At 44.1% G+C, this 15,823-nt stretch overlaps 1 protein-coding gene across 1 annotated transcript; it reads left to right on the top strand.

Moving 5' to 3' along the window:
* Positions 1 to 628: 628 nt before the first annotated feature.
* INTS2 (integrator complex subunit 2) lies at positions 629 to 15,437 on the top strand. The gene is made up of 24 exons (XM_062507206.1): positions 629 to 942; positions 1,583 to 1,721; positions 2,338 to 2,440; positions 2,610 to 2,723; positions 3,049 to 3,179; positions 3,266 to 3,439; positions 3,901 to 4,127; positions 4,634 to 4,759; positions 5,317 to 5,388; positions 5,490 to 5,604; positions 6,188 to 6,256; positions 6,411 to 6,545; positions 6,961 to 7,137; positions 7,363 to 7,471; positions 8,188 to 8,292; positions 8,757 to 8,921; positions 9,083 to 9,284; positions 9,787 to 9,912; positions 10,492 to 10,681; positions 11,606 to 11,863; positions 12,845 to 12,952; positions 13,529 to 13,634; positions 13,798 to 13,974; positions 14,183 to 15,437. Exons 1-24 carry the CDS (start codon positions 650 to 652, stop codon positions 14,350 to 14,352), a joined length of 3,591 nt encoding a protein of 1,196 aa, XP_062363190.1. The 5' UTR covers positions 629 to 649; the 3' UTR covers positions 14,353 to 15,437.
* The last annotated feature ends 386 nt before the right edge of the window (positions 15,438 to 15,823 follow it).

The following is a 15,823-nucleotide window of genomic DNA, read 5'->3' as shown; positions in this document are numbered from 1 at the left end:
AGCTGCTCCGACACCCCTCGGGCACGGCTGGACACAGCACGGAGCTGATCCAACACCCCTGGGGCACGGCTGGACACAGCACGGAGCTGCTCCGACGCTCCTCGGGCACGGCTGGACACACCCGGCAGCCATTCCCACATCCCAGCTGGGCACACCAGGGAGCTGCTCCAAATCCTCTCTGGTGCTGCTGGCCAGGCCCAGGAGCTGCTCCCAAACCCCTGGGGCATGGCTGGATGTGCCGGGGAGCCTCACACAGCCGCCGCCATGTGCCCTCGGCCGAGCCGCCCTCGTATTTATCGTGACAAAACCCCGAAACAAAAAAAAGAGATTTAAGGAACAAACACTATTTCTGCCGAATGCCATAAACACTGAGTTGTACAAATTGCGAGCGAGGAAATGAAGAAGAAAAAAAAAGTTTATACTTTTTAAAAAAACAAAAAAATTCAAACGGAATAAATTATTCATGAAGCCTTGTTCGTGACGTGGGTTTATTGATGGGGCGGGCAGGGCGGTGCCGCTCAGCTCTTCTCGCCTCTCCCTTTCTCCCCTCAGCCTTTCCCGCCCTCCCGCCGTGACGTCACTTCCCGTTTCCCCCGGTAGTGGCGGCGGCGGGTGGGCGCGGGGCCGTGAGGGAGCCGCTGCTGCCGCCATGTCCGAGTGCTCGGCGCTGCAGTTCGTCAGTCCCTACGCCTTCGAGGCGATGCAGAAGGTGGATGTGGTGCGCCTGGCTGCGCTGAGCGACCCCGAGCTGCGGCTGCTGCTGCCCTGCCTCGTGCGCATGGCGCTGTGCGCGCCCGCCGACCAGAGCCAGAGCTGGGCGCAGGACAAGAAGCTGATCCTGCGGCTGCTCTCGGGGGTCGAGGCGGTCAACTCCATCGTGGCGCTGCTGTCCGTGGATTTCCACGCGCTGGAGCAGGACGCCAGCAAGGAGCAGCAGCTCCGGTAACGCAGAGAGCAGAGATCTGTGGGGGAAGCGCCGTGTGGCTTTTCCAGCTGTTCCAGCTGCAGCTGTTTAAGCGCCGGACGGCCCCGGCCGTTCGTGTCCCTTGATCATCTCCTAGGAAAGCCCTGGGGTTTAGCTGTGTGTCCTGGGGATCTGCTCCCTCAGCAGAGGGTGTGGGATGTGCTGGGGTTTAGCTGTGTGTCCTGGGGATCTGCTCCCTCAGCAGAGGGTGTGGGATGTGCTGGGGTTTAGCTGTGTGTCCTGGGGATCCGCTCCCTCAGCAGAGGGTGTGGGATGTGCTGGGGTTTAGCTGTGTGTCCTGGGGATCTGCTCCCTCAGCAGAGGGTGTGGGATGCTCAGCGGGAGCTGTCCCGGCAGGGAAGGGCTGGGATGGATCTGGGATGAAGGGACAGCTCAGGTGGATGTGCTTTCCTGACTGTTTGTGCTGCTGGGGAATAGAAGCATTTTGAAGTTTTGATAATGTAATGAATTAATTTTCTTGCACTGCAATTACAGCAGTCTTTGCAGATCTGTGGCACGGTAGAGCAGACCCCTGCAGAACTGCTGCCTTCCTTTAACCGGAAGCATTTCTGTCTTTGCAGAAACGTTTAATACTTGTTGTTTTGAATTGTGTGCCAGGCACAAGCTGGGAGGTGGCAGTGGAGAAAGCATCTTGGTGTCTCAGCTGCAGCACGGGCTGACACTGGAGTTTGAGCACAGTGACTCTCCTCGGCGGCTCCGGCTGGTGCTGAGCGAGTTGCTGGCCATTATGAACAAGGTGAACTTCCCCAGAGGTGGATATTTGTGAGTTTTAGGTTGCCCTCTGGACTGGCTGGTTGTTTCTGGTGCTGCTGGTGGTGTGAGCTCTCCAGTCCTTTGCTGCTTTATCAAGATTCACAATCTCAGTCAGATTGAACAGTGGCTTGTGCTTAATCTCTTTGTGACTTCCTAAAGAAAGTCTTTGCTGATGTTTTAGAAACTTCATAATATCTTGTACTCAAACATAATGTGATTTGGTGATCTGTCAGTGCAGAAATTATTTGGAAACGAAGTGATGACTTTTCTCCATCTCATTCTTTGTTCCTATTGCAGTGTGATAGTAGCCATCATATTTCTCTTTCCCTGCTTCCTTCCTCACCAAACATTTTATTTTCCTGGTATAAACTTAGAATGTCAGTGGGCTATTTTTCTTCAGAAAAGAAGCAATGACACCATCTGTTTTGAAGTATTTCCAGTAGTAAATATTTATTATTCTACAAACTTCTCCTGCTTGTTCTGTGTTGATAGCTTTATGTTTTTGGCAGTTTTTAATCCATTAAACCTACTGAATTAAATCAGATTTAGATAAATTGCTCGATAAAACCTATTCACTGATGATAAATGTTGTCTTGCAGGTGTCAGAATCAAATGGTGAGTTTTTCCTCAAATCTTCTGAGCTCTTTGAGAGTCCTGTTTACCTGGAGGAGGCAGCAGATGTTCTCTGCATTTTGCAAGCAGGTGTGTGGTGTTTCTGTATTTATGGGCTTTTTTGACCTATCCCAAACATAACAAAACTTTGGGAGCTGTTGTGACAGATGTAAGTTAATCTAAGCTGTGCAGCTCTTGGAAACAGGGTTTTTGTTTCCCAGTGAAACATTGTGACTTTTAACACCCTCCTTCCATGCAGAGCTGCCATCACTGTTGCCAATAGTGGATGTGGCCGAAGCTCTGCTGCACGTTAAGAATGGAGCCTGGTTCCTTTGCCTTCTGGTGGCCAATGTCCCTGACAGCTTCAATGAGGGTGAGTTCTCCTTCAGCTTTTGAAATAATTTCTAGTAGTGTGTTTAATTCTGGGCTAAACCACGAGTTGTGCAGGTTTGAACTGCTGGGTGCTGCCACCTGAACCTGTTGATTGCTATTTTTTGCAGCCTGATTGCAAGGCTGGGCTCGCTGTGTGTGTCACAGCTTTTCGTCTGAAGGTCACTGTCACAAAGGCTGATTGGGCAGGGAATGGCTGAGGGCTGAGAACCTCCCCTATCCCTGCTAAGAGTTCTTGTCCCTTCCAGTGAGCTGTGATGAGGTGTTCATTTGCATAAATTGCCTCAGAGCAGCTGTTGGCTCTTTAGTGTGCAGAGGTTTGATTAAGAACGGCGAGCGGCAGGATGAGGAGAGCGTCGGAGGCCGGCGCAGAACTGAAGCTCTTCGGCACCTGTGCAAGATGAACCCTTCCCAAGCCCTGAGGGTCAGGGGCATGGTGGTGAGTCTGTCATGAGAACAATCATAAAGAACCCTCCCGAAGCTTCAAACCCAACAAAGATGTCTGAGCCTGAGTGTTTTATCCAGGTGGAGGAATGTCACCTGCCGGGTCTTGGTGTGGCTTTGACCTTGGATCACACCAAGAACGAAGCCTCAGATGATGGAGTGAGTGACCTGGTGTGTTTTGTGAGTGGCTTGTTGCTTGGAACAAATGCAAAGGTTCGGACTTGGTTTGGAACTTTCATCCGAAATGGCCAACAGGTAGGAAAATCTTTGAGTATTCTGCTTTTAAAGAAATATCCTTGTAGCTTGCTGTAACTCTTCTGGACGTGTGCTGCAGATTTGTGTGAATGCACATACATGCTGTTGCACATTTTGGAGGAACCTTTACAAGGCAACCTCCTCTTATGGGGCTCTCGGGTCTATAAATAATGTCCCTGAAGGCAGCAGCTATTTGGTTGTTCCCTTGAGAGGTTTGTAGGCATAGAAACAAGTGAATTACACGTCTGTGATACTTACCTGATAAATACGTTCACCCTCAGTGTTCACAGTGGGAAGATGCATCTTGACTTGCTTAGGTGACTTTAGTTAAAGCTTGAAACTGAAAACTGCTTTTTTAAAAAATAACCTTCTTCCTTTGAGTATGAAAACTCTTCTATAGAAAATACATTGTTGGATGGGCTGAATTTGACATTGTTCCCATCTTTTAACCTCTAACACAGAGAAAAAAAGATAACATCAGCTCTGTGCTGTGGCAGATGAGGAGGCAGCTGCTGCTGGAGCTCATGGGGATCCTGCCCACGGTGCGCAGCACCCACATCGTGGAGGAGGCTGAGGCCGACACGGAGCCCAACGTGTCGGTGTACTCGGGGCTCAAGGAGGAGCACGTGGTGAAGGCCAGCGCCCTGCTGCGGCTCTACTGCGCTCTCATGGGCATCGCCGGCCTCAAGTAAGGAGCCCTCTCATCCTCTGGCCTTTTCTTCCTGGCTGCCCATTTCAGCTGAGGCTGAGGGCTTTGGGCGCTTCTGGGAATACTCACCAATTTCAGTCCTCTGTTGGTACAAAATCACTTCTGCAGACTTGGTAGGGGGACTCTAAACCCACGTGGTTGGAGCAGTGTATAGAGTTATCAGCTGTTTTCTCTTCTAGCAACATACATTTTATGGATTTTGAATTTCTATTCCTTTGCTCTCACTTTTTGGAAAGTGCTAATGTAGCATCTTTATGCATTGTCAGTTTTAATTTAAGTAGTTTGTACTATAGCCAAGATTATATCCTGGAGAAGTTTTTTCACTGTTGTCTCTTTACAGAGATTTTTATGCCTTTAAGTTCAGAGCAAATTACCACCTTGATAGATCAAATAACAGGGAAAATTCAATCTTTAACCATTGTGAGAGACTGGAAATGACTCCCCTGTTAAATCCTGAGCTTTGTTTTGTTGTGTGTCCTGCTCAGGCCCACGGATGAGGAAGCTGAGCAGCTCCTGCAGCTGATGACGAGCCGCCCTCCCGCGACCCCGGCCGGTGTCCGCTTCGTGTCGCTGTCCTTCTGCATGCTCCTGGCCTTCTCCACTCTGGTCAGGTACTCTCAATACAGGAGGAGCTTTGGAAGATCTGACTGTTTTAGCATCATTAAGGCAATGCCCTTCCCAGAGCTGCACGTTTTTTTTTTTTTTCCCTAATTCTTTATAAAATCTCTGTGTGTTGATGGGAGGGATTTGTCTCTCTCTGTGTTGAGTGATGGATATTCCACTCTTGCTTTATAGCAAGTCAGAGAGGTGAGCATTAGCATGAGCTTAGTGTGAGTGGTTTTTTGAAGACTGAAGTAGGCCTGACTAATTCACTTTTCCATGGAACAAGTTCATAGCTAAATTCCTTAGAGAGAAGCAGTGCAGATAATTCAGGGGTGTAGCTTTCTGTTGGGTGCATTCCAAAAAGGAAGTTACCTGACAGTTGGAGTGACCTTTGTGCCAAATATCACTGCTTATCAGCAGTTGGATGCTAAAGTGAAGCAAAGAGTAAAAGTGGCAAAAAGTCTCCTGGTGTAAGATTCCCCAAATACTGGCTTTTTTGCAAGAGACATTAAAACTAACGCTGGTTTTCTGGGAAAAGCATCTATTCAGGATTTTCTTTGTGCAGCACCCCAGAACAGGAGCAGCTCATGGTGATGTGGCTCAGTTGGATGATAAAGGAAGAAGCCTACTTTGAAAGGTGAGAGCAGGCTGGATTTCTTTTAGTGGTTCCAGTAATCTCACATTTGTTTATGCCCTATTTACTTATGTCCTGTGTTTCTTCCTCTTTGTTATCATCAGCATTTCTGGTGTGTCTGCTTCCTTTGGAGAGATGCTTCTCTTGGTAGCCATGTATTTCCATAGCAACCAGCTCAGTGCCATCATTGATTTGGTCTGTTCCACCTTGGGAATGAAGGTAAATCCTGAACTGTTTCTAGCCTGTACATTTGTCTGTTAAAATATAACCTGAAAAATTAGTAATAATTCCTCTGGAAGAACATTAAAATGTGCATAGCTCTTGATACAGAGGAATGTGATGATAAAAGTACCTTCAAAAAGTGGTGCCTTGTTGAAATAATTCTTTCCTATAAATGAACTTTTTTAGAAGACTAGCTGAAGTAGTTTCCAAATTGAGCTGCAAAGCTTATGTTTTAAATAGTGAAAAGAAATATTTCTATACGTAAAAATTCATTTTGGTGAATTGCCAAAGGAGATTTGCCAACAGTTCACTCTTGTGAAACAGTGCTTCACCAGATGTAAAAGCTGGGTAGGGAGTTTTTAGGACAAGGAAGACATGGGGTGATGAACTTTGACATTTAACTTTTGACATTGGAGAATAGTTCTGTTTGACATTTGATATAGATGTGAATTGGCTGGGATACCTGGAGAACAGACAAGTTTTAAAATGCTAAAAGTTAACAGTTTATAAAACAAATTTGCAGTCCTTAGTTACAGGAAAGATAGAACTTGCAATTCTAAGTACTTTCTTTGAATTTCAGATTGTTATTAAGCCCAGCTCGCTCAGCAGAATGAAGACAATCTTCACACAGGAGATTTTCACTGAACAGGTATTTTCAACCCAGGGATTTTTCCCCCCCCTCCTTTCCTTTCCCTTTGGGGTATTCCCCAAAAATGAGGAGATGCCAGTCAGGGCTGTGTGACTTGGACACCTTGTGCCTTGTGCTCAGTGGTGTTTTTCTGTTTGTTGTCCCTTCCTTTCAGGTGGTCACAGCCCACGCTGTCCGTGTGCCTGTGACAGGCAACCTCAGTGCCAACATCACTGGCTTTTTGCCCATTCACTGCATTTACCAGCTCTTAAAGAGTCGTTCCTTCACCAAGCACAAAGTATCCATTAAGGTACCACCTTTGTTTTACTTCTGTTCATAATTCTGAATGCTGATGAGGTTTTACAGGCTGGTTGACTTAGAGGAGCAGAATTCTTGATTTATCTTGTACCTTCCTACCATGTAATTTAAGAATGAACTGTGTTTTAAGTTAGGGTGCCCATTTCTAGCTCTGCAACCCAGAGACCACAGCTTAATGAAGTTAAAAAAAATAAATCTCTCTCCTCCATCTGTGCTTAATCGTAGTCAGAATGATTTTCCAGCCAGGACAAGTTCTATTTGTGAATCAGGGTCGAGCATACAGAGTTTATGACCAGTTGAGAGCTGATGTGACACTTCCAAAGTCAGCGCCTCATTTATTGAAAGAGGTTGTAGTTGCAGACAAAGCAGACTGGCAGCTGCTCGTGTCATGGGATGTTCTCTTGCAGGACTGGATCTATCGGCAGCTCTGTGAGACCAGCACCCCACTGCACCCCCAGCTGCTTCCCCTTATTGATGTCTACATTAACTCCATCCTCACTCCTGCATCCAAATCCAACCCAGAGGCCACCAACCAGCCTGTCACAGAACAGGAGATCCTCAATGTTTTCCAAGGACTCTCTGGGGTAATCATCTTGTTTGGGTCTTTCTTGTACTTCAGGATTTTGTATTTGTGTTAAGTTGCTTCACACGTTTCGTTTTCACTAAGCTCCCTCCTGCTACAGTGACAGTCGTCTGTTTTGAAGTGAATCTTGTTACTCAGATATTCATCATATTTGTGGGTGAATGCAAATTTTTCTTCCCAAGAATCAGGAATGCAACCTGACCTTTGTGTGTGGTTTTATGTGCAGGGAGAAAATACTCGTCCCACGCAGCGCTTCAGCATCACCACACAACTGCTGGTCCTCTACTACGTCCTGTCCTATGAAGAGGCACTGCTGGCCAACACAAAGATTCTAGGTAAATGTGAGAGCATCAGGTGGGAACAGATTAACTGAAGATTGGGTGCAAAGAGGAGAAAAGTTCATGCTTCTGTCAGATTTAAGCACAGCATAAAACTTCTAGAAGTTTGGATTAAATAAAATATTGCTGTAGAGATTCAGGATGTAAAGTTCCTGCTAAAACTCTCTACTGGTGTAATTTGTTTTGCAGATTGAAAGAGGTCTAAGCTGAGTTTTAAGAAATGTTATGAGCATCTAATGAATACAACGACAATTAACCAAGACTTCAGAATTATTTGAGGTCTTAATTTATTCTTGTGTCATCAGACATGCACACACTTAATTCTTTGAGTTGTCAATTTTATAGTTGGTAATACTTAATGATCCCATTTTTTACTTTTGATCTGGAGACTTTGAATCAGTACTAAAAGACTGTTGTGTATTTTATTGATGGAATTAAGTTTCAGTGAAAATTCATTGTTTATATCTGGTGTGTGTTTTTACCAGCACTTTTTAAGGCACAAAACTTCCAATAGTATTCAATCTTTTTTCTTCATGTTATTCAAGGAAGCCTGAAATGCTATAAAATCAATTACAGTTATTTGATATTTTCTCGATTTTGCCAGGATAATATAGAGACAAGTGCTTTACATTTTCTTTATCGATCCAGTTGGAGAAATATTTTGTTTTTAGCTGTAACTGCTACATGTGGTTTCTTGTCCTGTTCCCTTGTAGCTGCAATGCAGAGAAAACCCAAGTCCTACTCCTCAGCATTGATGGATCAGATTCCAATCAAGTACCTCATCCGGCAGGCACAGGGGCTGCAGCAGGAGCTGGGAGGTAAAAACGTGTCTGGAGGTCTAAAGCATGTGAAAAGAGAGGCTGAGTGCTCTCAGCTCAGTGGCTGTTGCTTTTTTCATGGCTTGCTTTCCTTTTTCTTGCTTTTAAAATCTGTCATGAGTAGCTACTGAGGTTACAGAGATGTTTGAAGAGTCACAGTGAAAGTGTGAGGAAAGCAGTTCCTTCTAGACTAGGCCTTACCTCCCTAGGGCAGGTTTTAGGGTAGGAGTTACCTGAGAATGTCAATATTCCAGGCTGAGTTTAGGAGTTACTTTCCCAAGGGTAACTTTTGCTCTCTGTTGGAGAACGAGGCTGTGGACGTGCACCTCACTGAGCTGCTGGGCAGCACTTCAGCTCAGGGGTTGAAATAAAAGGCACAGAAGTGTTCAGGTGACAGATGCAGCTGCTCAGATCTGAGCTGTGGATGTCCCTGATGGATGTCCCTGTCCTTGGATGTCCCCAAGGGTTGCACTCTGCCCTGCTGAGGCTCCTGGCCACCAACTACCCTCACCTGTGCATTGTGGATGACTGGATCTGCGAGGAGCAGATCACCGGCACCGACGCCCTGCTCAGGAGGATGCTCCTCACCAACATGGCCAAGAACCACTCCCCCAAACAGCTCCAAGAAGGTAAAGAACTTCATTCCAAGTAAATTCTTCCCTAATATAATAGATTTGGAAATGTGTGATCATACTGCGTTTGCATAACCAAAATGCTTCAACTCTTCAAATGTCAGAAGTCCAGTTTTACCAAGATCCTGTTGTTTCTGTTTGTTGTTTCTGTTTTACAGCCTTTTCCATGCTGCCTGGAAATCACACCCAGCTGATGCAGATCCTGGAACATTTGACCCTTCTCTCAGCTGGAGAGTTGATCCCCTATGCAGAAGTGTTGACCTCAAACATGAATCTCTTGCTGGAAGCTGGAGTCCCACGGGGGATCCTGCAGGCTGTCAATAAACTCTGGATGGTTCTGAACACTGTCATGCCCAGAAGGTATCAAGGCTCAAAATACTGTTTGGTTTCTTGGTGCACATAGGTGGGAGGCCACTTTTTCTTTAAAAAATAATAACATAATGCCATTATCTGGGAGATTGGAGGCTGTGACTGAATAGAATGTGTTGGAGCTGCATTTTCTTTCAGTTTGTTGACATTTTGAAGCTTTGCATTTAAAAGGAAGGTGGTTTTTATTCTCAGGGGAAAGGAAGTTTTCATTTTAAAATACAGGTGTCCATTGTTTGTGATGAATTACTGATGGAATGGAAACTCACTTTGATAAGAAAATGCCTTTTTTTAGGAAGTGGATGCTGTACTGCAGTGAAAACTGCTCAAAGTCCAGGGAGTGTAAGTTAACTGCACCTTGGTTGACTTCAAGGGCTGCAAATGGGGTTTGTGCTAATTGATAGGCCTAGAAAAATATGTCTGAGTGACCAAATGCTTAGGGAACCCCTTATACAAATCTTCTATTTAAAAAATCCTAAAAATATTCTTATTTTAGGTTGTGGGTGATGACTGTTAATGCCCTGCAGCCTTCAGCAAAAATAGTGCGACAGCAGAAATACACCCAGAATGATCTGATGATTGATCCCCTGATTGTACTGAGGTGTGATCAGAGAGTTCACAGGTGAGTGTCTGTGCTGCTGCACAGTGAGTGCTTGACATAAAGGTGTCCAACAGAAAGCTTCTAAAAGCTTTCAGCACTCCAAAACATCTTTTCAGACTAATCACAGAAACTTGGCAGTTGCATCTGTGTTGTTTTAAGTTTGGCCTGAGGACTGTGGAGCTGGACCTGCTGTTCCAGCATTTCATCCTGTCCAACTTTGCTTTGAAAACTTCGGGATTTGCACATGGCTCATCCATTTTGGATTTGGGTGTGTGAATTTGTGGTAAACAGAATTTGCAGCATGTAGGAAATGGCTGCTGCCACGTGGTGGTGGGTGAGGTTTAGCTCTAACATCCTTCCAGCTCTTGTGCCTCTAGGTTATTCCATCCTTTTGGGCAAGTTTCTGCCAGTGGGTACTGCTGATGGATGTGACAGAGGCAGGTTTGCTTCATTTCCCAGGGGAATCTTTGCAGTACTTGGACATTGGTTCCTCCAGATGTCAGTGATGCCAGAGGAGAAGCTGTGGTGCTACAGCCTTTGGGAGTGCTTTTAGTTTGCTCATGTTACTGAAATGCCTTTGTTTTACTGTTCCCATCTCAGGAGTCCTCCTCTGATGGATATCATTTTGCACATGTTGAATGGATATCTTCTTGCTTCCAAAGCTTACCTTAATGCTCACCTGAAGGAAACAGCAGAGCAGGACATTAGGCCATCCCAAAACAATGCAGTGGGTCCAGAGGCCCCAGAAGTTACAAGGGAAGAGTTAAAAAATGCTTTGCTTGCTGCTCAGGTAAGAGGGAAGAAATGGCTATTCCATGGTGTGAGGAAAAACAGTGATGAAAGAGAAATGCAGAAACAGGAAATTAAAAAATTAGGTATTTTAATTTTTTTTTTTACCAGCTTCTGTTACCGTGGAAAACTGCCTCTGTATTCAGATAGTTAAATATTTTCTTTTTTCTAGTTGAAGCTTTGTGCTGATGTACTACTTTGGTAGTGCTTGTTCTGTCAGAACAGAAAGGTTCTGCACACCAGCCCTTTTGCCTTGATGCTTGTGTGATCCAGAGGCTGTTTATGTGGTTGGATTTGGAGCAGTAAAACATCAATAAATGTGACAGACCCGTGCCTGATCATCTGAAAGGTGTTTCAGAGAAGCAGCCAGCACTGGAAAGTGGGAGGCTGAAGGATGGTTCACTTCCTTAGCTTATGAAAATTCTTGAGTAATCCTGTTCCCCAGACATCTCTTCATCCTTCTCTCTGGAAAAATGTCACATAGGGAGTTCCCATTATAATATGATTTTTGAGTTAATAGGAAGTTTTAAATTTAAATGAGCAGGGTGATGAATACTGTGAATTACATGGCCCTGTGCATATTTTGTCTGCTCTGGATGCTTTAAGGGACCACTGGATATTTATTTTGAAGCAATATGAGATTGCACTGAATTTATTCTTCATTTGTGATTATGATATTTTGTTTGATTTAGCCTTTTTTTTTTCTTTGCATCTTGATTGAGATAGAGTGTTGAAGTTTTTTAAATGTTCTACAGGATTTGTGATCCTTAAGCTGAGTCATTTCCATTCTGTACTTAAAAAAATCTATAGGTAGAAATCCTAATCACATGACAACCTTCAATTTTTTAAATTGTCCTTATTTTGTATTTGATATGTTTTAGTTCACTGGGGGTTTTTAAACATCTCCTGTGGCTTTTCTCCCCAGGACAGTGCTGCTGTGCAGATCCTTCTGGAGATCTGCTTGCCTACAGAAGAAGAGAAGGGTCAGAGCAGCAGTGCTCATGATCTCCTGAGGGATGTGCAGGGCTCCCCGAGCCCGCAGGGTGCTGAGGCAGAGGAGGAGGAGGAGGAGGAGGAGCAGAGTTTGCTGTGCAACCTGCGGGAGGTGCAGTGCCTCGTCTGCTGCCTGCTGCACCAGATGTACATTGCTGACCCCAACATCGTCAAACTCGTGCATTTCCAGGTCTGCTCTGTGCTGCTTGAGCTCTCTGCTGGTTTGCCCGGGGAGGAGAGAGCCAAGGGGAGTGGTCAGGGGCTGCTGGATGTTCCTCAGAAGTGATAAGAGCCCACTTTTCTCCTTCCTGTCTCCCCCTTCTCCCTATTTCAGTGCTTGGCCCCTTGGTTGTAGTGAGAAGGCAGCAGCCAACCTCTGCCTGTTCCTCATCATTAAACCCCTCCTTTGTGCCTCTGCCCTTTTCAGTTTGCCCATCCAGAACAAGGGAAACTGCCCTGATCATCTTGTAATTACTTGTTCCACATCTTCTGTGGGTTACTTTTTTCTGGTCGTGTTTTTAAATTAATATTGCCATTATTCAAAATTAATTTGTCTTCAGATGTAAACATCTCCTTATCTTTCCTTGTTGTTAGGGCACAGTTTATCTCTTTAGAGTGGAAGGACAGAGGTTGGTCCTGCAAAAGCAGCTCTGCACATTAAAAAAAAAAGAAAAGAGGGGAAAGATCGGCAATTTAAAAAATATAAATGTGTTTTTAATGAATATCAAATTGCTCCTTGCCAGATGGCAGGCTCTTTACAAGGAGGTAATTTGCCTTGACCTGGAACTGATTAAGTGATAAAAAAGTCATTATGGGGCAGTTGTGAAATGAGCAAATTGGGGCTGATGGAGAAATTTGGAGCACAGGAAAGACACAGAAGGAAAAGGTCACTGCAGTCTGCTTTCCTTTTGGGAGTGGAGAGAGAGCTTCCATGCAAATAATCATTGAATATTGAGGATAAAGAGCTGATTCAGACCCTGGGTTTATATCCAGCCTGCCTCTTGTTGCCTTGGCATTACAGACCTGCTGCAAACTCTAAACAAAGGGAGTTAAAAATATATTCATTTTGAAACAAAGCATTAACACAGGTGTAATTTAAAATCTTATTTGAAGCAGAATTTTTAAAATGCACCTGTGACACATTGACACATCTGTTTTCTTAATCCCACAGGGTTATCCATGTGAGCTTCTGGCACTGACAGTGGCTGGGATCCCATCCATGCACATCTGTCTGGATTTCATTCCTGAGCTCATTGCCCAGCCTGAACTGGAAAAACAGGTACAGTGCACTCACCTGGCTGGAGAAACCCTGTGGGTATTAACCCTGATGAAATAATTCTGAGGGGATAGAATAAAACAGGCACTGACAACGTCCTGTTCTAACTTGCCTGGGATTTTCAGGTAATATTTGTAGCACTTTAACCTTAAATTAAAGGCCTGGCTTTGAAGGCAACTGGAATTTGTTGGGCTAAAGATTCCCTGTTTCTGTATCGAACCAACTTTGTAGTTGCTTTTATTTAATCCTTTCTAATATTAAGTTACTGCTGATCAACTAAGGTTAAAACTAGAATATATCAGACCTAAATATCTTCTGCAAGGGTTTTGTTGCACATTGTGTACTGCTTTATTGCTCATCATCAATGTTGGAGCAATAGTGTCTGGGTGAGGTTTTGAGACAATATATGTGGATTATTTTTTTTAATACTAGCAGAAAAATAATCATAATAACTATTGTTAAGGCTTCATTTCCTTCATGGTAAAACAGAGTATTTCCTTACTGTTAAAAGTGTGGTGAAGAGCTTTGGATAGAAGTTGTAAAACATCTTGTAACTTCACTGCTTTTCTGTTTTGGCAGATCTTTGCCATCCAGTTGCTCTCCTACCTGTGTATCCAGTATGCCCTGCCCAAATCCCTCAGTGTGGCTCGTCTGGCCATCAATGTGATGGGGACCCTGCTCACAGGTACCACCCCAGCACCCCCCAAACCCCCTGCTCTGGGAGCCAGGATGATGTTTCTAGGCTGAAGGCAGTTTTGTCTGTTTAATTGCTCTTGTAAAAGTAACAGCAGTTTAGTTGGATTTTATAATCGTTTATTTTTACTTCTCCATTTCCTCCTCCTTGGCAGTTCTGACCCAGTCCAAGCGTTACACGTTTTTCATGCCCACCCTGCCTTGCCTGGTGTCCTTCTGCCAAGCCTTTCCTCCCCTGTACGAGGACATCATGTCCCTGCTGATCCAAATTGGACAAGTTTGTGCCTCTGATGTTGCTACACAGACACGAGACTTCGACCCCATCATCACCCGTAAGTCAAGAGCCTTAAAAAGCTCCCCAGAGGGGTCAGACACAGGGAAATGAGACACAAATGTCCTGGAATGCCTGGAAATAACCTGTGGGTGAAGCATGGAATGGTGCTGGCTCAGCTTTGCAATCTCAAACATCCATATTTGTGTCGTTGCTGGAAAATAAGAAGTCTCAGTGCTTACTTGGGTGTACTTTGCTTCATTTTCCAGGTCTCCAGCAGCTGAAGGAGAAGCCACACGATTTCTCAGGACTCTGTAAAGATTCCTCCAGCAAAAGCTGTTCAAGGGACACTGCAAGCCTGGACCCTGATGTTCGGCTGTGCCAGTGTGTGGAAAACACCATCATTGAAATAATTAACATGACTGTCAGTGGAATTTAGAAAAAACTCCAGGGAAGTTGGCCTGTAGCTTTTCCCTCTCTTTATGGTGCCTAAATTTGGAAAAAGCTGTGAAAGTGGACTAAAGAACTGGACCAGAAGTCCACATTTTTCATTCATCCAATTCAGACATGGCTGAGAAGAAGATTCCTTCAACAGGATTTTGTTGCTTCCAGTGACAACTTCTGATGGGATCAGTAAAAAACTTCCAGGGAAGCAGTGATTTTCAGGCTTGCTCACCTCCTGAAGTGACACAGCAACACCCCTGGAAAGGTTTTATAACACTGAAAAATGAATATTTATTTTTTTGGGCAAACAGCAAAATGATGGGTGAGAAAAATTGGAGCTTGAAGTGCTTTTCTTGAGATAAATGAGCTGCTGCTCCAGAGCAAGTTGGAATAAAGTACTTCAAGGAATACTTGAAAAAATGGTGTTAAAAACTGGCACCATAGCACAGAGTTCTAAGACAATTAGAAAATTTGTGTGTCAAACCATTAGTCAAAGCTTTATTTCATGAGATCAGGAACTTATTTTAAAGATCAACCAGCCTTCACTGAGAGTTTGAAATTGGTCTAAAAGTTTATTAAAAAAAAAGTAATGATCATAAAAATGAGCTGTATAAATGGGATTTTTAAAGAGTAACAGCTCTGATGGTTTTGTGTGTTTGAACTTAAAAAAGAGATAAAAAAAGCTTGAAGAAATGAGTGCAGAGGTATGTTGAGCTGTCCTCAGAATAAGATTAAAAAAAGAAATGGATGCTGAGGGTGACTATGCAGAGGAATAAGGAGAGGATGGACACATTTCAGCCATGCCAAAGCAATTCCAAGGCCAAATCCTTTCTGCTCCATCATGGAGTTGGTTCTTTTGTGTACAAGGACGGAATTCCCACGTGGAAATGTGGGAAAGCCCCGTGGGTTTGTGTTGTGGGATTCCTGCTGTAACACCCCCTGTCACCATCTGCCTACCGAGTGTATTTTTGTCATCTTTATGTAAATTATGTAAATAATCTGACTATGTATTTTTTTCTCCTCGGTTCCAAGTGTAATTTTATATGCTGTAGTGGTATTTAAATTAAAAAAAAAAAAACACAACAAAACAACAACAACAGTGTGACTGAAGTTCAAAGGATGTTACCTGTTTTGCTTTTAAGTTTTCCAGGTTTATCCCAAATTTCACCTGAGGGAAACAGCTGGGGGCACAGCCACCTACCAAGAACAGGAGTTGTGTGTGGCAGTAGTGAAAAGACACCGACTTTTCAAAAACTATTCATTTTTCCTCTGCACTCTGCTTAAAACAAGGATGATGATGATAATAAATAAAACAATAATGGTAATGATACCCAATATTAATATGCAATACTCCTAAAATATTACAAAACATAATGACTATAAACCCAAGGAACTATAATAATATATTATTCATCATAGTAATTAGAAAGGTCAATGACAGCTCTTCGAGTATTTCACCGGAAGCG

The sequence above is a fragment of the Cinclus cinclus genome, chromosome 22 (genome assembly GCF_963662255.1).
Source record: "Cinclus cinclus chromosome 22, bCinCin1.1, whole genome shotgun sequence".
Taxonomy (NCBI): Eukaryota; Metazoa; Chordata; class Aves; order Passeriformes; family Cinclidae; genus Cinclus; species Cinclus cinclus.
This window is presented reverse-complemented; position numbering and strand designations above follow the sequence as displayed.